This window comes from Oryzias melastigma, linkage group LG22 (assembly GCF_002922805.2).
Source record: "Oryzias melastigma strain HK-1 linkage group LG22, ASM292280v2, whole genome shotgun sequence".
In the NCBI taxonomy this organism is placed as follows: Eukaryota; Metazoa; Chordata; class Actinopteri; order Beloniformes; family Adrianichthyidae; genus Oryzias; species Oryzias melastigma.
The window spans coordinates 11,144,435-11,170,871 of NC_050533.1; the positions used below are offsets into that span (position 1 = coordinate 11,144,435).

Here is a 26,437-nt window from a genome sequence, read left to right on the forward strand (position 1 = left end):
TAAAAACAGACTTAAAAAAAAATCAAAATCAGGAAATTCTATTTGTTCCAATATCCTAACCTTAAATAACCTTTAGTCACTAATTTATGTTTCACAGTTAATTATTTTTTTTTAACTTAATTTCCTCCCAGATAACTTATTTACTATTATTTTAAGCTATACTACTTTGGTACTCTGGAATGTACCAACAGTGGAATATACCAACATTGTTTCAAAACATAAAAAACATATAGCCTATCATGTTACTATTTATTATTATTATTATTATTATTATTATGTGTTTATTCATCAGATTTCTATTTAAATAAATAATGCACTTTTTACATCAAATCTAAAAAAAAAAAACTTTATTTTTCTAACAATAAAGAAAATAAAATCCTATATTTTAAAAAAATATACAAATCGATCCTATTCCTTATTTTTTTATTTTATGTTTTGATGGCGCCTTTAAGAACATTTTTAAATCTGGTGGATTTCATTGTTTGCCTCATGGATGAGCCACTAGATCCTCACAGTTCTCCGGATAAAAGCGGCCTTCGTGTCTGGAAGTCAGGGAACTACAGGAGCCAGGAGATGCAGCGGGAGGAGCGGCGGAGGTGACATCACGGTCCGGTGTTGACATCCACGTTCTCGGGCAGAGATGGCAGCCCGCACCGCTGCAGCCTCACAAACCAAACGCAGAGCTCTCATTTAATCCCCGAACAGCTGCGCGCAGCCATCACCAAACCCCGCTGTCTGTTTCTGCTCATTCCTGATGGCGCAGCGCGCTTAAAGACCCTCCTCGGCTCCTGTAAGTCCTCAAATTTATGAAATTCTGCACGAAACGACCCGGATGGAAGTATGTTTTTCTTTAAAGGTTGTAGATTAGAAGATGGGCTCAATCGGGAGGTTCCTGCAGAACATCAGGTTCCGTATGAAGCTGGACCGGGTCAGACAGCTGGGTCGCCAGTACCCCGTCTTCTGCTTCCTGCTGCTGGTCTTACTGCTGTCCACCGTTCTTCTAAACAGGTGCGCCGTTTTACCCACAATCCCCCCACCTCCCATTTTTGTGTGTTTATTTTCCTGCTTTCTACAGATATCTCCACATTATCATGGTGTTCTGGTCGTTTCTGGCTGGAGTGGTCACCTTCTATTGCTCGTTAGGGCCCGAATCTCTGCTGCCCAACATGTTGGTGTCCATGAAACCAAAGAGCAAAGTGAGTAAACAAACATGTAAACAAAGTGGTCAAAGAGCAGCTGAGTCCACAAAACTCACTGACCCACTATTGATCGACTCTGGAGTTCATTGATCCAATCAAAAACCAAAGTATTTGGGTCATTTAACTCTTTAAAATTTCATAAACAATACATAAATAAATACTCAATCTGACAAAATAAATACACACAAAAAAGAAAAGAGTAAAGTTTATATCATTTAAGATAATACTAAAAACATTAACAATAAAAAATGTGGTAAGTGAAAAAGTAAATATGTTTATTTATATTTTGATTGAATATTTGTCATTTTTAATGAATCAATTATTTTCTTCACCACAATACTTTCAAAATAAAATATGTAAAATAATAGAATACCTTTCCATTGTACATTCCAGTTTGTCTGACCATTCCTGTCAATCATCCTTTCTGTCTTTAAAAAATATTTAAATGTTGTAAAAAAGAAGAACATATTTTAAGTTTACATATATAGATGCTCTACTTGGTTCAGCTATTGGGTATCACCTTATATAGTTTTTCTAATACATTATTCTTTTCAAATAAGACTCTAATATTTATAGTTGATATCCTTTATCAGCTTGTTGGTCAGATTTCTTAGCTTGAAGATCAATATATTTGAAGTTTGCTGTTGGAAAGTTTTTATTGTGAAAATGTTTGCAGAAAATGAGCAGAAATACATTATTTTTAAAAATTGAATAACTACTTTATTTATTGTGCTTTATTGTCATCCACTTACTCATTAGATTTTCCACATTTAATCCTTAAAAAGGCGGTTACATTTGAATAAGGAATTACCAGCTTACATATAAATAGGGATTTACTGCTCGGATGCTAAAAATAAACTTAAAACACACGTTTTCTCTTTTTTTGCCAGATTTATTATTTAATGTTTTTTTTTGTAAGCAGGCAGCTAAAGGAAAACATTACAGTTGTATTTTAAAAAAACGTCCCACTTTGTCATATGTTCAGCTGTCTTATCTCATGCATCACATGAATGGTTGGTACAAAAATTAAATGTAAATTTGAATTTAAAAAACATAGTTATAAGAGAGAAAATACATTTCTTAATCAAAAAATGAAAAAAAAAAACAGTCTTATTGAAAATATGGAATTATAATTTTGTCAAATCTCTAAAACAAAACATTTTGTATTTTATTGCAGTTTTTGTCTTGTAAGTGGTTACTTTTAATTCAATATATATATGATTGAGCACAAACTCCATAGTTACATAGAATGAGTTGTTTCGGAGCAGCGCTCAAACCTTACAGTAAATGTTCTCTTGCAGCCGTTCCAGCAGGAGCTGTTTCCTTTGGGCCACAGCTGTGCTGTTTGTGGGAAAACCAAATGTAAAAGACACAGGTGTGTGACCATGTGACTACAGATGCATTTCAGTATGTTGTTTATGCGATTGGTAGATATCCAGAAAACAATTTGATTTTGATATTAAAGATCTGAAACTAAGAGAAATATATCTTTAAGATAAGCAAACTTTTTTTTCCTCTGAGCTTGGTCTCATTTTGCCTCATTTTGTTTAAAAATACTTTTTAAAATATAAGTTATTACCATAGTATTTATTATGATTATGAATTCAAACAGGAATTGCACTGCCCTCTAGTGGTCAGAATCGTGAGCATTCTTAACAATTTGAAGTTTTTCCTGATTCAGACCCACTTTGCTGCTGGAGAATTATCAGCCCTGGCTCGACTTGAGGATTCCATCCAAAGTAGATGCTTCTCTGTCTGAGGTAAATTTCACCTTTTTTTTTTTTAAAAGATATGTGTTAAAAATAATATTAGATTGAAAAAATGTTTTTCAACAGATCCTGGAGCTAGTTTTGGAAAACTTTGTATATCCTTGGTATAGGTGAGCATTTTCATTCTGTTTTTAGCTTTAATGTGTGATTTGCAGAGATTAGATTTTTCGTTTTTGTTTTAGGGAGATCACAGATGACGAAGCTTTTGTTGACGAGCTGCGGGTGACATTGCGTTTTTTTTCGGCTGTCTTGGTTCGTCGAATCCAGAAGGTGAAATATAACCCACAGAATCCTCCTTTTTTTTCCTCAAAAATGGTAAATCTTATTTCTTTTCAAGGTGGACGTGGCTTCCCTCATCACCCAAAAGCTGCTGAAAGTCTCAATGAAACATATTGAAATAATAAGCAAAGCCAGACTAAAAGGTATCACTGAAATCATTTTAGTCTGTTTTCTTCTGTGATTTGATGAAATTATTTTTCTGTGTTTTCCTCACAGTAAAGACCTCAGAGCATCTTCAACAAGCCGCTCTAGAGGAGTACGGTCCTGATCTCCACATGGCGCTTCGCAGTCGCAGAGACGAGCTGCTTTACCTCCGGAAGCTGACCGAAGTGCTGTTTCCTCACATCCTCCCGCCCAAAGCTACAGACTGCAGGTAGACGGGCCGCTGCGGCAGTGATATACAGTAGTAACACCACCAGTCCCTAACGACCTCCTTTTTTTTTCGTTTTATTTACAGTCTGATTATGAAGGAACTTTTATTTTGAAAAACTGCTGGATTTTCCCCACCACAACTGAATCTTTCTTTTTTAAACGGCTGTGCTGATCACTAAAATGAAATCCCCAAGCTAGCAAAGTTATCAAAAAATCTAAACTTATTTGGAAAGTGTCTTTTCACAGAAAGGAGCCATGAGAAGATGCTTGGACTTCAAAATAAAAGCAAGTTAACAGACACAAACCACTCCAAATCTGGATTAATTGGGACCATTAATTCCATACACCGTAGTAATAATGCATAATATTTAGCAGTGTTATGAGGATGTTGCTAATAAAATTTTTAAAACATTGGATATTATGATTTTATATAGAAAATACCAGTTTTAGCGACCGTTTTTATTTTTTTCTTCCCACATTGAAGTTGGCATTTATGCATTTTAGCCTCTACTTTAACAGCTGTGGGTTAAAGGAAACTTTTTGTAATTTTTTATTGGTTCCTACACCAAATCTAGTGTACAAACAAATTTTAAATAATATTAAAAATTAACTTTACCCCACAAAAGCTCAGAAAAACTGTAAGGTAAGTTAAAAAAAAAAAAAAGAATCAGACGCTCGCTTCATCATTTTTTTCCTCTGCTTTCCGACGTGTTCACTGCATAAAATCGCTCTGCTGAACCAATACAGGACAAAAACATTTGTTTTTCTTTGCTTTTCTCTTTTCTTTTTCCTTCCTGCCGCTTTCCGTCGTTGCTGCTCTCAGATCTCTTACACTCCTGATAAGAGAAGTCTTGGCTGGTTCTGTCTTCCTTCCTTCTATGGACTACTTGGCTGATCCTGTGAGTGCAGACGCCAGCTGCTGCTATATTTCTTTTACTGACTGTCATTTCTGTGAGGTTTATTTTTGCAAATTTTGATTTGAATTTGCATTTCAGGACACAGTGAATCATTTAATCTTATTATTCATCGACAATTCTCCTGTGAGTATACCCTGAGTAGTGTTTTATTCTTTGTAATTTGCCTTTGTGATGCAGGTGTAAATATTTATTTATAATTTTACTTTGTATTTGACTTTTGCAAGCCCGAGGAAGCAACAGAGCCCAGCTCCACACTGGTGCCGTTTCTGCAGAAGTATTCAGACGCTCGCAACAAAAAGCCCTCTGTAAGTGTTTTCAGATCCGATGAAGGACTCACTGATGATGGAGGACATATATTAAGAAAATTAAACATATCTGAGTGTTTACTGATTCAAATTTTTATGAATCAGGATTAGATGAAAGTTTAAAAAAGAGGTTGAATTTAAGGTGCTGAAGCTGGAGCTGAAGGAAATCAGAGAGCAGCAGGACCTCCTCTTCCGCTTCATGAATTTCCTAAAACAAGAAGGGGCGGTCCACGTGCTTCAGTTCTGCCTTACAGTTGGTAAGCCCCCCCCACCTACCCTGAAGCTCCTGCTACTGACATCAGTTCTGTCGATTCCTAAACGCCTTCTTGACTTTCCCAGAGGAATTCAACGACAGGATTTTGTGTCCCGAGCTGTCCGACACAGAGAAGATGATGCTTCACGAGGAGGTGAAGAAGATCTACGAGACGTACTGCTTGGATGAGAGCATTGATAAGATCCGCTTTGACCCCTTTATTGTGGAGGAGATCCGGAACAGTAAGAAAACCAGAACATTTTCCTCACCTAGTATGTGATTAAGTGAAGAAAACATTTTGAAAATGTTTGAGATGATGATTTCACTAAAGAGAAATTGTTGTTAATTTTTAAATTAAGAATCATATTTGTAGGTTTTCTTTAGATCATGGTTAATTTTTCAACAATTGTTGCTGCACTTTGGATTCTGTATTACAGTATTACATTAAGGATAACCAGATGGTCTGATATATTCACAAAGGTTTTTGGATTAAGAGTTTTAAACTATTCTTTTAAGTTATTTAATTCATTAGGATTTCTTAAGACTTTATTATCAGTATATAATAGACATTTTTTATTAGGATTTCTTGAAAAGTTTCCTAAAAATACAGAACAGAAGGGGCCCAAGACTAGAACCCTGTGGAACTCCCTGATTGAGTCTCACAGGTTTGGGGAATACATTTTCAGCATGAAAAAAGTCAAATTTCTTGAATATAAATAAAAAAAAGTTACTGTCATTTATATACATTAAAAAGTTAAACATAATCAGGACAAAAATGAAAGACAAAAAGCAAATTGTTAGCATGTTTAACAAATGAAGCATCAGGTTTGTTCATTACTAATATTGTAAAATATTATGGTTATAAATCTCCAATTACACTGTAAAAATAAATGTACGTGTTTGTTAATTTTGCAGACTGACATTGTCATTTTTATGGGATGAATTTGATGTTGCTACAGTAAAATTATACAATTTTTATAAAAAAAAAAGGAACTTATTTTAGCCTAATATGATTAAGAAAAAGTACCACTGAATATTTTTCGGTAAAATTCTGGCAATCTAAGCTGCCATGTTTTTTTTTATGTTTTTACTACAGTGTAGATGAAACTTAGTCTTTTTAAATAAAATCTAATGCAGTTTTCTGTATGTAATGTACATAAGTCAATGTTCGAAGAGTTAAAATCAGTTTCCTAATTTCTGAATTCTTTATCATTCTTCTCAAGTCTTTGTAGTCTCCCTGTGCTCGTCCCCAGCCCGGTTTAAATACAAATACGACATTTTCTTGTTCTTTCTCTCCAGTTGCCACAGGGCCGTACACTCAGGTGGTGAAACTACAAACCATGCGGTGCTTGTTTGAAGCGTACGAGCACGTCCTGTCGCTCCTGGAGGACGTTTTCACGCCTATGTTTTGTCACAGTGATGAGGTCAGTGTCCTTCAAAATAAATGTTATTTATTAGTCCAAAATTACTGATGTGTTAAACCTCCCATCAGTGTGGGTTCTATAAGCACAGCTTAGTATTTAACATAATAATTGTTCTACTATTATACTTTTAATATATTAGCCTTTTTTCTGTCTAATATTACAATTCCTACATTTAATTCTGCTTTAGAATTCCTTTTTTTTCTTAAAAAAAAGCATTAATTAATTTATTTTTGTTTGTTTTTCTGCAGTACTTTCGGCAGCTTTTACGAGGGGCGGAGTCTCCTGCCAGGAACTCCAGAATGAGCAGGTAAACTTTGTGTTTTTTCTTTATTAAATAAAGTAAAATGTTGCTGCAAAATAATTTTCTTACCAATAAAAATCATTCACTTCCTTCAACATTTTATTTAAAGCCAATTTTTTCCATTATTCCTTGAGGTTTTGCCTAAAAGCTCATTTATGTTTCAAAATTTCAAAATAAAAGCTACTAGATCAAAACAAAAAACAAAAAAAATATTAGAAATAGCTGTAGGATCACTTTGTGTTTTCCGTCATGGAGGGCGGTGGACGCCATCTCCTCTTCCACTAACTCCTTGTGCATATTATTCCAGAAATAGCGTGAGTTTGGATGACATTCGGTGAGTATGAGGCATCCGTGTGCTGATCAACACAGTGGCTGGCTTCAGCAGGGCTGCACGCAATATCCAAGACACCTCATCTTGCTAAAATAATGCAATAAAATAACTTTTTTTAAATAAAAAAAAAAGATAACATGATATAATTTGGATTGATGGGGGAATATATAAAAAAAATGCATTTATGAACAAATATAGTTGTAAAAATGAAGTTTTTACTAGCTTTTCTGGTCATACTTTGTGGTTTTTATGATGAATATTTGCATAAATTTGTCCATTTATAAGTCTGAACATGCATTTTGTGACTGAGAAGATCCTCTCGCTGCCTGTTTATTCACTCGTTCCTCCATCTGGCTTCCACCGTGCCGTGTTTGTGATGTCCACTCTGATTCCGTGACCGCCATACTGCCTGCCCCCCCTCCCGGTACGGCCCGCGGTCCTCTTCCCTCCTCTTGCCCCGCGGGGACGTGACCCTGTTCCGCTTATAGTTCCTGGGACTGGAGCCCCGAGTCCCTTTCTTCACCCTTCACCGCCTCTGGCAGTTCTTCACCTGCATCCTTTAACTCCCATCATGCCCAGTCCACGTTCACAAACTTCCCATACGGCTCGCTATCCCACCGCCACTCATCGCCCAAGTAAGTCGCGGGTCCATTTGTGTCGCAGTGCAGTGCGGCTTGGTGTCCTTGTGTGACTCCCCCCAGTTTGAGACCTGCATGGTAGGCCGACTGCATGAACGCCCGTTTTTGTCTTGGGTCTGCTCGCCATCTTACTTGCGGTTTACTTCTGTTATTATATTTTAAGACGTCTTCATAAACTTTTACAGTAAATTTATAAATTCTGATGACTTGATGATTTTTTTAACGCTTTAGCAGCATCTCAAGCCTTCGTCGTTGTGGTATTTTTGCTTGCCCCCCCCCTTCCCTTCGCCATTCGTTTCTGCTTCTTCTTCTTCACGTCCTCGTTACTCCGTTCACACCTCCCTCCCTCCAAAAATCATTGTTCTGTGTCCTCCTCGTCTGAACTCGCAGGAGCTCGTCGAAGAGGGGCGAGACCTTCGGGATCAGCCGCATTGGCAGTAAGATCAAAGGCGTGTTCAAGAGCACCACCATGGAGGGAGCCATGCTGCCGTCCTACGGGCTGGTGGAAGGAGAGGATGATGTGGTGAGACCACGACGAGTTTTATTTTGAAATGAAAGCCTCAAAGATGACAGGATAAGTGATTAAAAAAATGAAAATATGTGTTAATCATGAAGCAACATTTCAGCTTTTAATTTTTCCAATTTATAATTAACAATGAATGGTCATAATAATGTTATTTTTCAATACTTGTTATCAATTCATCAAATTTTGAAACAAATTCATAATAGTACTGGTCAATATGAGTCTATTTGATTAACAAATGACCTCAGACAGATCAATCAGGTTGGATAAATTCAGTCATTGATTAATCATTACACCCCTAATCAAATTTATATTAAAATATAAACATTTTAACTCACATTTTATAAAAAAAAAACTCCAATTTTTTTTCTTTTTTAGTTAATTGGTAAAAATCTAAAACAACCACTTAAAGAACAATGGAGTGTGTCAACATCCCATAAACAAGTGTGGCATGTATTCATACATAAATGCAAAAGTAGATGGTAAACAGAAAAAGAAAAAAAAAGGTTTTAATTGAGCTTCCATTAATCTGTTTAAGTTTGGGTATACAAATATATCCATGTCCACAGTCATATATAGTATATAGCATAAGCTATTCATTAAACAACCTTAAAATAAAAAAAATAAATATTGTTTTCCTTCCTTTTATTGTTGGTTATTTGATATTTTTTCAATTTATTGTATTTTTCTTGAAATTATTAATAATATATGTGGTTCATGTATTTGATATCTGTGGAAACATCATATCATACCAAGCAGCTATAGCAGTATATTTGGAGGAATTTCTTTTAAAAAACTTTTTTAATCTCTTTTTTTTAACTGATTTATTTAATTTATGTTTCAGCCTAATATTTTTATTAAAGCAACATAATTATTTTAGGGGGGATTTAAGTTTATTAAATGTCATTAAAGTAAGATTTTATAATATATGGTCTCTGCCACTAGGGGGTGGTGGCGAGTAAAGAAATCAGCAGCAGTTTAACCCTAGAGAACTCATGGGGTCAAATTTGGCTGCTGTTATTTATTCATTTTTATTATTTTAAAATTTTATTTATGTACTAATTTTTTTTATTTTTTATTTTGTGACTGTTGTTAACTTCTGCTGCCCATAATAATAAAACAAAGAAACAAAAACCCTTTAAAAATAACTTTAAAAGCCCAGAAGGAAATTGTTCTTGGGTTTTCCACGGTTAAATCTGCAGAAAAGTGTTTGAACTGTAGTCTTCTGTTATTGTCACTGAAACAAGCAACTTTGTGTATACATACTTTTAATTTAATTAAAATTTCACATAAATCAAATACAATATGTGGGAATAGCAACATTTTTTTTTTCAAATTTTAGCAGATTGTGCCTTTAATATTTGTTTTGAAATGGTAAAAAAAGATTTTATTATAGCTCCATATTTGCAACTTAAAATACATATGTACACATATATTCAAGGTCATCCTATTGTAGGTTTTTTTTTTTTTAGAAATGTGCTTGAGTTGTATCCATGTGTTGTGATTTCTCCTGGTGCCTTCACCTCTATCGTGTCCTAACGTCACAATGCTAGATGGACTAGTCCAGCTGCATTTGCAAGCATGCATGGGCACCACGAGGATCTGTCTATAAAGGTCAGAGAGAAAATGCTGAATAGACACAGATTAAGGTTCGTACTAAAAATGGGACATCTCCAGGGAGTACCTTCAAATCCATTTTTCTAAAGCGAGAAGGTAAAGATAGCCCGGAGCCGTCCCACCGGACAGCCAAGGTGGACATTCATCAGAGCTGCACAGCTTCCAAGATCAGATGGAAGCTCTAGAAGAGCAAGGAAATGGAGAAAAACCTCCAGATTTCTGGTCTTTCACAGGTAGAGGAGGCCATGATGGTGATGGAGGATGACTCACCCATGGAGGCAGCCTCCACCCCCAGCACCCCCCGAAACCTGTCGGCCTGGAGCATCTCCATCCCATACATTGACTTCTATGACGATGACGTGAAGAGGGAGAGGATTCCTGTGTTCTGCATCGACGTGGAGCGCAACGACCGGAAGGCCGGTATGAAGATCATGAAGGGAAAACTTGAGGGTTTCTGTCAGAACCACTGAAACACTCTTAGCCAAGAGGGTGAACTTCAGTCATTGTATTCTTCTTTCAACCATGGAGCACTCTGGGACAGCACATGGAAGTCAATGGTTGATAACTTTAGCTGAGAAATCTTTCTGTCGATGTTCCTGCAGTCGGACATGAGACTGAGCACTGGTCGGTGTACAGGAGATATCTGGAGTTCTACGTCCTTGAGTCAAAGCTCACAGAGTTTCATGGTAAGTTCTGGAGTTTTCCAATTATATTTATTTTATTAAGTTATAAAAGAAAGTCTAAAAGTTAGTGAAAATTGTTAATTCTAATCTGGAGATGGACCTCAGGGCTCAATCCTGGGACCACTGCTATGCTTAATACGTTTTAGAATTTGACTTTTTGAATATAGTCTGATTTCTTTCAAACCAACAATGACAAAACCGATTATTTCCTTTGGACAATAGAAGCTAAAGTTTAATGCCATGCATAAGCTCTGCTTTAGATAAATAAACTTAACCCATCTTTTTAAGTTTGTGTCAAATTGATCCGTTCTGCTTAAAAAAGAAAAAAAAAAAGACTAAAATCAGCACCAAAGACAAAAACTTACTGGAAATGTATTGATTTGATTTATTTAGAGACAAAGCTGTAACAGAAAACCATAACTTATTTGATCTGGTGATGTTTGGGTCAAATTGACCCACTTACCTTTAGAAAAAAAAAACACATTTGATCAAGGGAAGTTTGGGTCAAATTGACCCACTTACCTTTCTAAAGTATACCACAATCATCACCAAATATATAAAACGATCAGGAAACATTGGTTTTGTCTATTTAGAGAAGAAGCTGCAACCAACAAAAAAAATGTATTTGATCAGGGGATGTTTGGGTCAAATTGACCCATTTCCTTTTTAGATTTCTAAGCTAGTCAGTGTCCAGAAAAATCAAAGTGACTTAAATTGTGTTGCCTTTATTTTTTTAGTGAAGAAGCTGCAACCAAAAGAAAAAAAAAGTATTTGATCAAGGGAAGTTTGGGTCAAATTGACCCATTTCCTTTTTTTTAAGCTAGTCAGTATCCAAAAAAAAAACTGACTACAAACAACTTGTTCCTTTTATTTGTTCAGTGAAGAAGCTGCAAACAAAAGAAAAAAATGAATATGATCAGGGGATGTTTAGGTCAAATTGACCCACTTACCTTTCTAAAAAATACCACAATCATCACCAAATACATAAACTGTCAGGAAACATTGATGTTATTTTTTTAGTGAAGAAACGACAACAAAAAACACAATTTATTTGATTAGGAGACATTTGGGTCAAATTGACCTATTTACCTTTTTTTAAGTATGTGCCAAAAATATGAAACTAACTTCAAAGTTGTTGATTTTATTTATTTAGTGAAGAAGCTGTACCCAAAAAAGAAAACTTACTGCTTGGGTCAATTTGACCCAAATACTACAGCGTTCAATTAAAACAATGCATTCTCGTAAGTTTACTTTTTTCAACCTTCAAAGGTTCTGTCTGCAACAATTTTATACTTTTTATTTTTTATCATTTTAAAATTGTGTATGTATTGTATATGTATTTTGTTTTATTTTCAGTGGGTTTTGTTTTACAGTTTAAGCTTTTATGTGTCCTCTGATGCCTTTAATTCCCCGTTTATAACAGGCGTGCTTTAAAACAACTTCTAAAATAATTGTTTCTTTCTGGTCGTCATCGCAGTGCTGGTGTTTTGTAAATGTGGCGCCCTCTGCAGGTTCCTTTCCAGATGCACAGCTGCCCTCGAAGAGAATCATCGGTCCGAAGAATTATGAGTTTTTGACATCCAAGCGGGAAGAGTTCCAGGAATACCTTCAGGTACTGAGGACTGCTGCTTCTGCTCACATCCTTTATAGTACATTTTGATTTTTGTCTTGCTTCTTTTGAAACCTAAAATTTGATTAAAACAATAAAAATAGGTAAATATTCCTTAGTTTTATTTTTCTCAATGTGAGGAGTAATTTTCGGAGTAAATCTCATCCATTCGTTTGTTTTTGCAGAAACTCCTGCAGCATCCTGAGCTCAGCAACAGTCAGCTGCTGGCGGACTTCCTGTCTCCTTACAGCATGGAGTCTCAGTTTCTGGACAAGATGTTACCAGACGTGAACCTGGGTACAAGCGAGATCAATTTTATCTGTAGTGTCAAACATGTTTGGCTTTCCTGGAGGACCTTGTACTGCAGAACATGAGATTAATTGTGTTTGTTTTTTAAAGGAAAAATCATTAAAGCGGTTCCCAGCAAACTGATAAAAGAGGTTCGACTCACATTCCTAACGCCGATGGATCCTCAAATCAAACTACAGAAAGAAACAAAAATTGTTAATTTTCTGTGATTTTTTTTGTGTGTTTTATTGTGTAGAAAGGGCAGCATTTGGAGCCTTTCATCCAGTCCTACTTCAACTCCTGTGAGTCTCCCAAACCCAAACCCAGCCGTCCAGAACTCACCATCCTGAGCCCGACTTCAGAAAATGACAAGAAGGTCGGCTGTTTGGGTTTTTCTTCAAGTCTTTTCAGAATAAAATCCAACTTTTATATCATTTTTGTTGTTTTATTTTAAAAGTTTGAGCGCCATATTTAGTTTTTAGGTGAAATAAAGTTTATTTTAGGAGCTGAAATGTGTTTATTTTGCACTAAACTGATCATAAAAAGATGTTTTAACAATTTTTTGATCTGAAAGATTTTTTTTTTTTTTAAATTCCATCTCAGCTTTTTAACGACGTCTTCAAAAACAACGCAAACCGCTCGGAGACGACAGACAAGCGACACAATCAGAATTACTTCATGGAGATGATCACTGTTGAAGGAGTGTACGACTACCTGATGTATGTGGGTGAGTCAACGCCGCCAAATCTACTCCTCTTCATCACTTTTTTGTGACTAAAAAAAGAAAAAGAGAGCCAAAAAAACATCTTGCAAAGATAAACATTGCAGCTCTTAATTTGAAATCTCCCAAACAAAGGAGCAGGAGGTGGTCATGTTCTTAACCTCCATTGTTCTGCTTCCTGTGCAAACTGAGCTGTTGTTGAGATAAGATCCAGACAATCGAGAACATCTGTTGAGGCACTTTTTCCTAATATAAAAAACAACAACTGTTTTGCATTAGAGGAGTCCATGAGGGTTAGAAAAATGTAAAAAAAAAAAATTACAGTTAAAGCTAAAGCATGGTTAGACTTTCTGCTGGTCTTCTCAAACCACCCAGCCCCTCTTTTGCCTCAGAAACAAGATTTATAGAAGAAAACAAACAAAAAAACTCCTTAATCTGATTATTTTGAGTAGATTTTAAATCCCCACTCAGTGTTTTTAACATGTTCACGTAGCTTTTTTGCGATAAAGCAGGACAAATATTAAGAAAATTAAGATTAAAGGTACATTTCTTTTTAATCAAATTGTTGTGAATCAGAAACAGACAAGAATGTGGCTCAGAATTGTCCGTCTGGATAGGTCAGATATCGCTCGCCATTATTATTGCAAAACATGAAGGGGTTTCCTGCTAGTTTACAGCTCCTCACACCCACAACCTAACGGTTGTGGGTGTGAGGAGCTGTAAACTAGCAGGAAACCCCTTAGGAATGCCCTACATTAACAGTAGATGGATAAACAGATTAAAAGATGATCGTGACCCACGACAGGCCGAGTCGTCTTCCACATCCCCGATTGGCTGCACCACCTCCTGATGGGCGGCAGGATCCTGTTCAAGAACACCCTGGAGGCCTACACAGACCACTACCTGCAGTACAAACTCAACCAGGTGGTCCAGGAGCACCGGCTCGTCTCCCTCATCACTCTGCTCCGAGGTAAAACAAAAAAATCATAAAAAGAACATTTTCAGTTTTTAATTGCATCTTTTTTTTGGTGCAGACACGGTTTTTTGCGAGAGAAGTCCTCCTCGCTCGGCCCAGGACAAACAGAGCAGAGCTAAAAGGACGTTTGAGGAGATGATGAACTATATTCCAGGTATAAATCCAGCTGTTTGCTCCTACTCATCGCCAAGTTAAATGCGGGAATTCCTCCACAGATCTCTTGGGGAAATGTATCGGAGAGGACGCCAAGTACGAAGGAGTGCGCCTTCTTTTTGACGGACTGCAGCAGCCGGTTCTCAACAAACAGGTGAGGAAAAAAAACTTTTTAGTTCTTGGTCTGTTCATGCGATTCCAGCAGGTCTTAGTGCTTCTCTCCGCTCTTTTCTCTCAGCTGACTTATGTGCTGCTGGATATCACCATTCAGGAGCTTTTTCCAGAACTAAACAAGGTAAAATTGTTCCAAGAGGGGGGAAAAAAAGGAAAGAATGTGTGCAGTTTGCGAAATACAGAGATTTTCCATCATTTGAGAGCAATAAAGCTCAACCAAACCCCTAGAATAAGAGTTAACACTTTACTATCTCAGACAATTGTGATTAAAACTGATTTTGTGTCATTTTCTTTATTAATTATGTTGCTTAAAAAAATATTTAAAAATAGTTATTTTTGTTCCCCCAGGTTCAGAAGGAGGCCTCCCTGTTGCCCCACTGGATGTAAAAACATCAAATTTAAGGCGTTGGCTTAAACACTTTCCAGATGTGACTGAAACACCAACTGCATCCGTTTATATGAAGACATGAAGCATAAGTTGTAATTTAATCTTTGTACATTCTGTGACCTCTTTGCCTTTAACACCTCTGTTGCTTTAACATGTTTTTTCATTAACAGTTCCTGTTTTGTTTACATTTCCCTGTTTTTTTCCCCTCAAAATGTGACAAATTTTACCAAAAACAACAACTTATTGTCTAAATATTTTATTTTTCACTACAAGAAAATAAAAGTTTCTGCCTTTTTATTCTTTTTTTTTCTCAGATTGCAAAGCGTAAAATAAAAAAAACATACAGAATTTACAAAATGTCTTTTTTTGACAATATTTTACATAAAGTTTGATACACTTTTTACTCCTTTCAGACCTCAAAACAAAGAAAAAATGTCATTTTTAAAACATTTTCGAGTATAAATTTAAAATATACTTTAAACTTAAGCATGCAAATGAAAGACAAAGCGCATAAGCTGCAAAAATTAGACATCAGCCTATAGTAAAGCATGGTAGTGGCTGTATCATGGTATGTAGCCACTTTTGTAGTAGAATATTAAAATCTTTTTCGTTTAAACATTTACTATTCATCCAAGTTCCCGTTTTGTTTACATTCTCCAGTTTTTTTCCCTAAAAGTGACAAATTTAAGCAAAAAAACGTATTGTCTAAATATTTTATTTTTCATTATAAAAAATTCTGCTTTTTTATCCTTTTCCCCAGATTGCAAAGCATGAAATAAAAAATACAAACAATACAGAATTAAAAAAATATATCTTGAAGTTCTTTATAATGTTTTCACATAACATTTGATAGTTTTTTTTACTCCTTTCAGACCTCAAAACCAATGAAAAAGGCACTTTTTAAAACATATTTTTGAGTAAAAAGGAAAATATTTAAAACATACTTGCCACTTTCAAATTAAGCTGTACGAAATACACATTAGACTATAGTAAAGCACAGTGGCGGTACTATCATAGTATGTAGCCACTCAAGTAGCAGAATATTGCATCTGGCCTTGAAATCTTCTTTCTTTAAACATTTTGCAACTTACATGTATGGTAAACGTTACCATATATCCAAGTTCCTGTTTTGTCAAAATTTTTTTCCCTAAAAGTGACAAAATTTACCCCAAAACAAAATCCTAGTCAAAACTAATTGTCTAAGTATTTTATTTTTCATTACAAGAAAATAAAAGTTTCTGGATTTTTATCATTTCCCCCAGATTGCAAAGCATGAAATAAAAAATAAAAAAACCCAGAATTTACACAATGTCTTTTTTTAATATGTTTTTACATAAAGTTTTATACAGCTTTCAGATCTCAAAACAAATGTACTTTTTAAAACATATTTCTGAGTAAATATGAAAATATTTAAAACATACTTGCAACTTTTGCATTCAAATTAGGCTATACAAACTACACATTAACCTGTAGTAAAGCACAGAGGTGGCACTATCATGGTGTGTAGCCACTTTGGTAGTAGAATATTCCATCTGGTCTTAAAATCTTATTTTAAACATTTCATTACCACTCATCCAAGTAGTTTGAAAGGCACTTGGCTGAGCGGTAAAACATTATAACTCATCCAAGTAAGGTTTGATGCAGTTTTTATTTTTTACTGCTGTCAGGCCTAAAAAAAGTATTTTAAAAACATATTTTTGAGTAAATATAAAAAAATATTAACATTTTCTTGCAACTTTTGCATCCAAATTAAAGACAGATGAAGAATAAGCTGTACAAAATACACATTAGGCTATTGTAAAGCACAGTGGTGGCACTATCATAGTATGCAGATACTTAGATTGTTGCAACCAAGAGGCCACTTGGAGTGGAGATTTCAAGTCCAGATGCCATGACTCAACTTCACTGATGTCTAATTCTACTGTTTCAGGGAAGCTGGTTTCTGTCCTTAATTCTCTGCTTCAGCTAAAAGTTTAACTTCCTAAAGAAAGAGCAACAAACAGTTTTAAACAAGCCTGTGCAGCACACGGTCCCCCGGGCGATGTGGAACAACAGGAATGTGCTCCTATTTTTGTTCCCATCTGTCACTGAATTAGAAACTTTTTTTTTTTTTTTAATGAACCATTAATTTAGTCTAATTAGTTTAAGAATCAGAAAACTGTGTTTTTATGACCTTATACAGTTGAAAGCTTTATTAAACCCAAAGTGTAGTTATAAAGTTTTAATTTTAACTCAATATTTCATCAAACTTTTCCCTTTGCCGGTTGATAAAAGCGGGTCTATTTTTATGAAATGTCATTAGGCTTATTTTAGGGGACTGGAGCAGAAATATGAGTGTAAATGAATAATAATACATGGCTGTCATCACATGGTGATAAATCTGTTGGTAGCGTGAGTTATCCGATCCGTTACAGTTGTTCACAGGGAACACCCTCATTACTGAAAATCCACTCCACAATTTCTTCATTTTGTTATATGTCAGTCATGTACACCAACAGACAAACAGCAAGACAAGTCAGACAACATCCACATAAACAAGTTTTTCAAGAAAGTAACTGCTTTTAGTAACCGTTAGTTTCACCCAACCAGCTGAGCCATCCATCATTTCTTTTGTGATTTTAGTTCAGGGAGGAAAAACAACCAAAGCTCATTAGATTATGGTTGTCAACAATAGAAAAATACCGTTAGTAATAGTTGCAAGAATTAGAGGACACCTTGAAGGCCTGGTCCCACAGGATTTGACGGCCATAAAAAGTTGGAAAATCTGCTACACACACTTAGACACGCCAACGTTATGCATGCTCGTGGAATCGCAGTGATACAGACGCCGGAGTCCACGCCACTGCCAGAGCACTCCTCAATCACGTGTAAACGCATCCTCCCTTGATCAACCGCTAAATAGACGCTGTAAGCAGCAGGGAAACGGCGGTGCTTCAGCCGTTTGTTTAGTTCAAAAATTATTTCCGTGTGGGATTATATATATGAATTTTGTCGATTCCGCGGCCACATCTCGGCCGTTGCGCTGCCACTTCTATTTTCCTTGGCTGGCAGCTAACGTAGGTGACTGGCGACTATTGATGACATCATTGAGCGGTAGTAATGTCTGACTTTAAAGACACTTATTTTTTTCCCATATCTATATAGGTAGTTTGCTCTCTCTCGGTGGGTGGAGTGCTGCTGCCTCAGGTGGACGAGTTTAAAACCAAGTGACGCCCTTTCAAGTTTTTTTGCCATATTCTCTATGTATTCTTTTTATTATTATTATTATTATTTTGGAGTCAGTCTGAAGGCAAACCTGTAGTTTACGTCTTGATTGACCCATCAAGCTCCTTCATTGACCAGAAAAGTTCTGCATCAGATCCAGAGGTTCAGTAAAAGACAAAAACTCAGCAGCATCAGGCCCAAACTGGGAGCTGCAAAAGCTGCAGAGTTCCTGAAGGTGATGCGGCCTTCTACTGCGGGGTACACGCGTCCCATGGCCTTGATGTACTCGGCCAAAACTGTGATGTCCAAATTACCTGGAGAAATAGGAGAAACTCATAATGAATTGCTCTGAAGGTGTGTCCTTTTTGTTATCCCAAAGGGGATTAAAAAATAAATACTGTGTGGGAAAAACAAATATTTCTAAGATGAACAGGGAGGGAAAGAAGTAGAATATTGAGTAATGTTTTTGGGATTGATTCTGATGAATCACTGAGAAATTCATATTTTTTGTCTGGGGTGTTCAGACAAACTCAGAAAAGCTCAGAAATGGAAGATCTTGTTTATCAAAAAAAGTTCTTACCTGAGTTATGCTTCAATAATTCATCTTGGATCACGCTGTAGCCGTCGCCTCCACCCACCATGAATGAGTTCATGACCACGGTGTACGTCTTTTGGGGGTCCAGCGGTTCAAACTTGGGAACGCGGCATTCTGTGCAAAGCACTGACAGCGACACAACGCGCTGGTTCACAGGTTTGGAGAGGTCGTACTCCACACGGATACCTGGAGGATGTAAGGAGAAAAAATGATGAAGGGATTTTGTTTAAACACCCCTTTAGCTGACAGGAATTCTCTGTTATTGTTCATGGTTTCAATGCCCCTGTCTCAAGAGTGTCTGCCATTGTAAAGCTCTTCCTGAATGTGCTATGTTTGGATTATTTAGTATAGGTCATGAGTTTGACTTCCTTTTTTATTAGAAAAACTCTCCGTTCTGATTTATTTGTTTGTTTTTTCAGGAGCAACTTCATGTCTGAAGTTCTAAAACTTGATAGCCAAAGTAAAAAGTGACATAATTTCTGCTGACATTATCAAGACAAGAGGCACTACCAAACAAGACATGCTAACTACGGCAAGACAATGGTGTGAAAACTGAAGCATCTGGAAAATGTTTTAAAGGCACAGCAGTTTTTCACAAGAACTTGAGAAAAAAATTACAAAAAAAAACGAGCTATGAAGCAGAAACTTTTTACTGATGGTGAATTTGTTGGCAGGGTGATGAAAATGGTGGAGAATGTCAGCAAAGAAGCAAAAGTTTTCCAATGTAAGAAGTTTGCCATTGCAACAAAAATGTCTTTGATAGTTCATTTGTATGGAGACAAAAAAACAATCGCACAAGGACCAAAATCCAAAACACACCTTAGGTCGCAGGCCGAACAGGATAAACATTTATTGAACATTCTAAAACTAAATTTTTAAAACTTTAAAACCATAACTTTTTAACATAATTATGAACTATAAATAGAATTACCTGCAATAATGCTAGTGTGAATTCTGTAAGCTAAATTTGGACACTGAAGATGCTAGTGCTAATAGCTGAAGATGCTGACATTGTTAGCTAAAAACGCTGAAACTAGCTGATAACGCTGATAGCTGAAACCACTGAAGTTAATAGCTGATAACGCTGAAGCTGATAGCTGAAAATACTGAAGCTAATAGCTGAAAATGCTAAAGCTAATAGCCAGCTAAAATATTAACTAAATGCCAAATTAGCCAAAAAAAATGAAGACTTTGGTTAACCAAAACAGCTAGCATGTAGCTGAAATATTAGCTAAACTCTAAAACCCTAAAAAAATCTTACTAAATATCAAAATAGTCCAAAAAGCTAGCAGAATGCCAGTTTTTAAACTTGTTATTTATTTTAAAACTTAACTCATAAAAACCGTAACTTTTTAACATAATTATGAATAATAAAAAGCCAGGAATATTATTCCAGAATAACTAAAACCTTAAATAACTTTTAACATTTCACTCTCCATAAATATATAGTTTGTTGAAATTATACAAGTTCAAATTGAGCGCAAGTTTACATCGGGCCTTTAATAACAATAAAATAAAATGAAGGCTGCATCTAATTACCCGGCGGGCCGGATCCGGCCCCCGGGCCTTGACTTTGACACATGTGCCCTAAAGGGACATCAAAGTAAAAAAAAAAGAAAAAAGGGTTTAAAAAAATCAGATAGTATCTGGTCCTAACCAGATGGTAACCAAAAAAAAAAAAACATTTTTTTAGAAAGAAAAAAAAACAGATAGTAACTGGTGCTCACCAGACAGTAACCTGAATTTTTTTTTTAACCTCTTTTTTTTTCTTTTACTTCGATGTAACTTTAGGAGCTCCATATATTTGCATTTAAATTTATTGTAATGGTTCATAGAATGTCAGCCCGATTGGTTGGCACTATTGGCGAAAAGTTCAGACACCCGATTTTGATGAATGAATATGATTGTGCTTACATGGCAGTCTTATTTTTCATGCAATCTTATTCTATAATCTTGGCATTAATATGACAAAAAGTCCATGTTTCTCTCCAACTGTAGATCTTAAATCTAAAACTAGGATAAGAAGGGGTTCATATTCTTTTCATGTCTCGTCTATAAGCGTCCAAAGACGAGCTGGAGAGCCTCTGACCTGACACTTGAAGAAATTCTCCAGACATTCCCCCGTATCTGTGAACAGAATGCTCAAAAGCCTTTTTCACTGTGGATCCCTTCAGCTGGACCAAGTCAAAAGTTCCTCCAAACGGCATGACACTGAGAATCTCTTCCATCGTGATGGAGCCTGTGAAGAAAATAAATAATAATAAATCAACTTCCTGTACAGAGTATTTTTGCTATGATGCACCCACGTTGAAAAACCACCTAAAAAAATGTACCATTTTTTCTGCGTTCGTCGATTGTTGCCCGTATGGTTCCACTGTTCAGCATACAAGCACCCACGTGATTCCACTGCAGGTCGCTGGAATACCTGATATAGTTGTATATCTAACATCAAAAGGAAAATAAAAGTCAGGAAGTCACTCCAACAGTTTACCCCTCCTGGTATTGTTATTATAAGTCCAAAAAAACAGCGTCCTAACGATAAACATGGCAGACACGGACAGATGATTTAGTCATTACAGCCCTTATGGGCTGAAAATGGAAACACTTGTGAGTCACGCAGATGAGCTGCAGCTTATATCAAGGTCCTAGACCGCTATAGAGCAGGGGTCTGCAACCTTTAATGCTACATAAAGCCATTTGGTCCACTTTCATACAAACCAAAATCTACAGCTACACTTGTACTGTTAATAAAACTGAACTCAATTTATGTTTTTGCAGCGATTAAGCCACTCATTTATAAAACATAGTTTGTAAGTGTTTCCATTAACTGATTAATAACAGTGTTATATTTATTTTATAGACAAGTTCCTTTCAAAATAAAATACATTCCAAGTCAAATAAGATCCTGATACAGTAGATTTACTCATAATTATTCTTTATAACTGTCTCTGAAAAGCAATACGACATAAGATAAGAATAAACCTGTTAAAAAACTGACAATTTATGATCAATTTGGTTAGTTGACTGACATGAGTGAATTTTAATGCCAGTTGGTTTAGTGTAATTTCTCATCTTACTCATGTAAGATCATCTCAGTTTAAAAATCTAAAAATAATTGGAGAAAAAATAACTGACAAATCAATTATTTATTAAAAGTTTTAGCATTTTTCTTCAATGGAGGAATAAAAGAGCCACTTGTGGGTCCAGGACCCTCAGGTTGCAGAGCCCTGCTTTTAAACAAAAAACATTACGCATTTTACTACAAGCATGCTGCAGGCGACAGGTAGTAATGAACACTTTCAGAATGAAAATTGTCTTTTTTGTGTTTTTAACATCATCTTGTAGCATTTTATCTCATAATAGAGGAACTATATAAAAGATTTTGTGATTTAAACTGTGTTTCTGAGTACTTCTTAATTGAAAACCAGATGCTTGAAAATGCTCAGACTAATGACACTCAATGCTAAATGCTACTATCTAGAATGCACATCACATGATTGGTGTGTATGCAGCATAAGGCTTAACATCCATGTTTGATATAATAAAAACAGGAAATAGAAACAGCTTTGTGAGCTGAAGAGTGAGACTCAAAACTGACTTTATTTACCATTGCATCACAGATGAGGTTTCCCAGGTTACACTCCCTGAATCGACACTCTTCAAACGTTCCATTCAGGTAGACTAAAGTTTGTCCGATGTACTGGGAAGAGAACTGCTCCAAGCCCTTCTTCCACTTCTCAACCTCCGACAAGATCCCTGGATCTGAGGGGAGAACCTGCCATGAACTTTCTCTTCCTGTTATGACAAACACGAGAGGCGAGTGTTTACCTTGAGCGATGCTGCTGTTCATCAGGATCGGGTTTCCAACAGCTTTTATAACATTCCCAGCATCGTCGAACGTCACCTTCAGGTAGCCGAGATATTTCCCGAAGGCGAACGCTTGGACCACCGGCACAGTTCTCCCATCGTCGGAGCTCACAGAGAAAGGATAAGGACCTCTCGGTACTTCGGTAGAAGGGGGCTTTCCTGTTGATAAAAGCAGGGTTGTGGTTTCACGCTGTGCTGCATGTTTCCTGTTGCAGCAGACGTTGCTTCGAGAAAAGCACCTGTGTACAGGAAGGTGTTGGTGTGTCCTCCGATCACTACATCAACTCCTCTCACACGCTTGGCGATGTCTTTGTCCACTTCGAAGCCGGAATGTCCCAGAGCGATGATCTTATTCACACCCAGCCTCTCTAGTTCGTCGACCTGGTTCTGGAGGGCTTCTACCTCATCCTCAAACTCCAGATAAGGGCCTGAAACGTGCAGAAAATAAAAACCAACATGTGATCAAAAGCATTCATTCACAATAAAAGCATCTAGCTTCTTAAGGACTTAGAGACCCACTTCGATATGAAAAAAAACAACATTTTTTATGTTTTTAACAAGTTCTTGTTGCATTTTTCTCTTGATGGAGGACACACATAAAGAAAATTAAGCTAAAAAATCAATTTCTGAGTATTTCTTTACTCAAATCATTGTGAATCAGGAGCAGATGAAAAAAAATTGTGAATTTCTAATTAACTACTTCCACTCTAAAGAAGCAATGTCCCAGAAAACAACATAGTTTTTTAGATTTTGGCTAAAGTCAAATTATTTATAATTAAAATACCGAACGCTTAAATGATTAATACGATTAAACTCCTAATTACATAACCAATAAAGATTAAATATGCATTCTTATGCTATAATGATGCAGTTTTTCTTGCTAGTTTAAAACCATCGAGCCAAAACTTTTCAATCACAAGATGAAAACATTAAATTTTATCATTTTCTTTCAGTCATCTCGCAGATTTCAAACCTTCTTCTTCACTACCAGTTCCCTCCACTCACACAAAAACATCCTTCATGCATCTGTTCCACTATTAAATAAATATAACTTATATTTTCTTAAATATTTCTGCATAGAAATGCTTTTTGTGCAAATATATTTTAAATATTAATTGTAGATGGGTTGTTTCTGCAGACTAGAACCAGTCAAAGTACCTCAGCATTTTTTACAGTTTAGACCTATTTATATTTATTAAATGTGGGTAGATTTGTATTAAAGTTAGACATTTTTCACCATTATAGGGAGTCTGAAGGAAAACGTGTTCTAATCTAACTTTAAGAGATGCGTAAATGTAACCAAACATATAAAAGGTTTTCAGAGTTTAGAGCTTACCCGGAGCAGATAAGAAAGGGGTTTCTTTGGTGGTGTAACCAACCACAGCTACTTTCTCTGTGCCCACAGTAAAAACAGCGTACGGTCTGTAGTAGCGGCTCATGTTGGTAACCAGACTGTGGAGCGGTTTGATGGTGGCACACACCATGGAGAAGTTTACGCGCTGGAGGAAGTTTTGGGTCAGACTGTCCACTCCATTGTCAAACTCGTGGTTTCCAAAAGTCTATGAATTAAAGAAAACGTGAATTTCATCTCAACGTTTTTGTCCAAATCAACATGTAAGGAATTTTGTTGGAGAAAAGATCTTAATTTATTCTTACCATGACGTCATAGCCAAGTTTGTTCATGAAATGCGCCGCTTCTTTGCCTTTGTAGTAGTTGAACCACACCGTCCCCTGAAATTGATCTCCTGCGTCCAGAAACAACACGTGCGTCTCCTTTCTCCGGATCTCCGTCACTTTGGTGAACATCCTGGCGACCCCCGCGAAGCACGAGTCCGCGCCTTCGTGGCATTTGGACGAGTCCTCGCTGGTCTCCTCGATGCGAGCGTGGACGTCGTTGGTGTGGAGCAGAGTCAGCTCGAAGCTGGACGCTCCGCGCCACGAGTCCAGGCGGAGAAGGAGACAGAGCAAAGCGCCCAGGGCGCCGGGGCGCCGACGTGGAGTCATGCTGCAGCTGTGCGTAAAAGCGCACTTGTGAGCCAAGAGCGCAATGAGTGGAGAAGGCGCGGCTTCATCCAGGACAGTGAGGAGGGTTTACCAAACTTTCCCTTTCAGATTTATACCGGAAACTTCATGACAACAAAACAAAACTTTTGCACAACTGAAAAAAAAGATTAAAAAGAAAATAAATCGTTTAAAAAGTGTCAAGTTTGTTTTCTGCGACACAGAACTTATTATTTATTTCTTAAAGCGCAGAAAAAACTTTTTAATTTTTTTTATTTTTTTACGATTTGGCATAAAAAAAACTTTAATTTCTCAATCAACAACAGATACATCTATTGTTGTCTATCACCACATTAAACGATAAAAATAATTAAATATTTAACAGACACTCTGTTGTCTGAGCTGAGACAAAACAAAAGCGGAATAAATAAAATCTGATAGTTTTTTTTTTTTACTTATGACATGTTTTCCCGATAATATTTATATATTAAAAAATAAATTCAACGTATTGACGTAACTGACCTCAAAATTAGCGCCACACAGTGGTGGAAATAAGCATTACATCACAGTTGGCAATGAAACACATTTTTAAACAAGCTTACCTATATAAATATATATCTAACTCATTATCCCTTAATTTAAAATAAATGTTAGAAAATAATATGAATATCCACACATTTGCATCTCTACAGGGTTTTAAAAAACGTTAAAATTTTAATTGAGTTTATGTAAGAAGGGACATTTTGAACAAAGTGAAAGTAAAAAAAATAATTAAATGTAACAAAACTATTTTAGGGCTGCACGGTGGCGCAGTGGTTAGCGCTCTTGCCTCACAGCGAGAAGGCCCCGGTTCGAATCCCGGCTGGGACCTTTCTGTGTGGAGTTTGCATGTTCTCCCCGTGCATGCGTGGGTTTTCACCGGGGACTCCGGCTTCCTCCCACCGTCCAAAAACATGCCTCATAGGTTGATTGGTGACTCTAAATTGCCCCTAGGTGTGAATGTGAGAGTGAATGGGTGTGTGATTGAGGCCCTGCGACAGACTGGCGACCTGTCCAGGGTGTACCCCGCCTTCGCCCTTCAGTAGCCGGGATAGGCTCCGGCGCCCCGCGACCCCGAAAGGGAAGAAGCGGTTAAGAAAATGGATGGATGGATGGAAAACTATTTTATCAAAGTTTTAAATTAAAAAAAGTCAATTTCTTCCTCTTATTTTAGATTTTTTTAAAATAAAACATGTATGCGTGGTTTAAAATATTACCCATTCGCATTAATTTTTAACTCATTATTGCTTTATGGTTGAGCAAAAAAAATAAACCAAATTTTTTTTTTTTTTTTATCAAGGTGACATCAAACATGAGAGAAAAGTCACTCAGAACCAATTAGAACGTTACAGCCTTGGTGTGGGCGGGGCTTTACTCAGACTTGATTAAATATATATGAGCCTATTTAAACAGTAAAAATATATTTTTCAGAATCCAAATCATTTTTTTTTCATTTATAATATAATTTTACAAAAAAATAAGCTTTTTCCTAAATCAACAATGTTAAAGATTTTTTTTTTTATTGTGGAAGATCCACATGTGTGTAAAGTGTGGTATGTAAGAATAAAGTGTTTTCTTATTTTTGTATGTACAACACCTGAGTGACCAGGAAGAAAAAATAAATAAAATACAAAAAAAAAGCATTTCTTGAAATCAAAGCTCTTAAAATTAAAGTTATGTTCCAACCGGGCATGTGACGTGTGTTTAGAACAAACTAAACGTCCATGTAGCCCACAGTTTTTACAATGGACGAGTAGCGAGGGGCTGTTGAGGTGGTGCAAATCTGGCAAATCTCGCTCCAGACTTCTTCT

General features: G+C 36.3%; 2 protein-coding genes across 5 annotated transcripts; one reads left to right on the forward strand and one right to left on the reverse strand.

Annotated features, from left to right (window-relative positions):
- The first annotated feature begins 461 nt into the window (after positions 1–461).
- snx14 (sorting nexin 14) lies at positions 462–15,135 on the forward strand. 4 transcript variants are annotated; one of them, XM_024293915.2, is made up of 31 exons: positions 462–790; positions 857–1,008; positions 1,076–1,196; positions 2,501–2,574; positions 2,881–2,959; positions 3,035–3,078; positions 3,151–3,238; positions 3,306–3,390; positions 3,464–3,620; positions 4,443–4,518; positions 4,615–4,659; positions 4,761–4,841; positions 4,984–5,098; positions 5,181–5,336; positions 6,394–6,518; positions 6,767–6,825; positions 7,127–7,153; positions 7,639–7,785; positions 8,179–8,311; positions 10,162–10,348; positions 10,531–10,614; positions 12,123–12,223; positions 12,406–12,517; positions 12,620–12,660; positions 12,765–12,884; positions 13,112–13,235; positions 14,035–14,199; positions 14,264–14,359; positions 14,421–14,512; positions 14,597–14,653; positions 14,881–15,135. In XM_024293915.2, the coding sequence occupies exons 2-31, from the start codon at positions 872–874 to the stop codon at positions 14,917–14,919; spliced, it is 2,967 nt and encodes a 988-aa protein (XP_024149683.1). In that variant the 5' UTR covers positions 462–790; positions 857–871; the 3' UTR covers positions 14,920–15,135. The 4 variants fall into 4 exon arrangements, with proteins under 4 accessions (XP_024149683.1, XP_024149835.1, XP_024149914.1 ...); XM_024294067.2 differs by lacking the exon at positions 7,127–7,153; XM_024294146.2 differs by lacking the exon at positions 7,639–7,785 and having other exon boundaries at positions 463–790.
- Positions 15,136–16,220: 1,085 nt separating this feature from the next.
- On the reverse strand, positions 16,221–25,440 carry LOC112160022 (snake venom 5'-nucleotidase). Its single transcript, XM_024294368.2, has 9 exons — positions 24,243–25,440; positions 23,923–24,145; positions 22,826–23,014; positions 22,548–22,745; positions 22,327–22,481; positions 21,053–21,161; positions 20,809–20,958; positions 18,705–18,905; positions 16,221–18,438 (listed from the first exon to the last, which is right to left on the reverse strand). The coding sequence occupies exons 1-9, from the start codon at positions 24,588–24,590 to the stop codon at positions 18,275–18,277; spliced, it is 1,737 nt and encodes a 578-aa protein (XP_024150136.1). The 5' UTR covers positions 24,591–25,440; the 3' UTR covers positions 16,221–18,274.
- Positions 25,441–26,437: the final 997 nt, after the last annotated feature.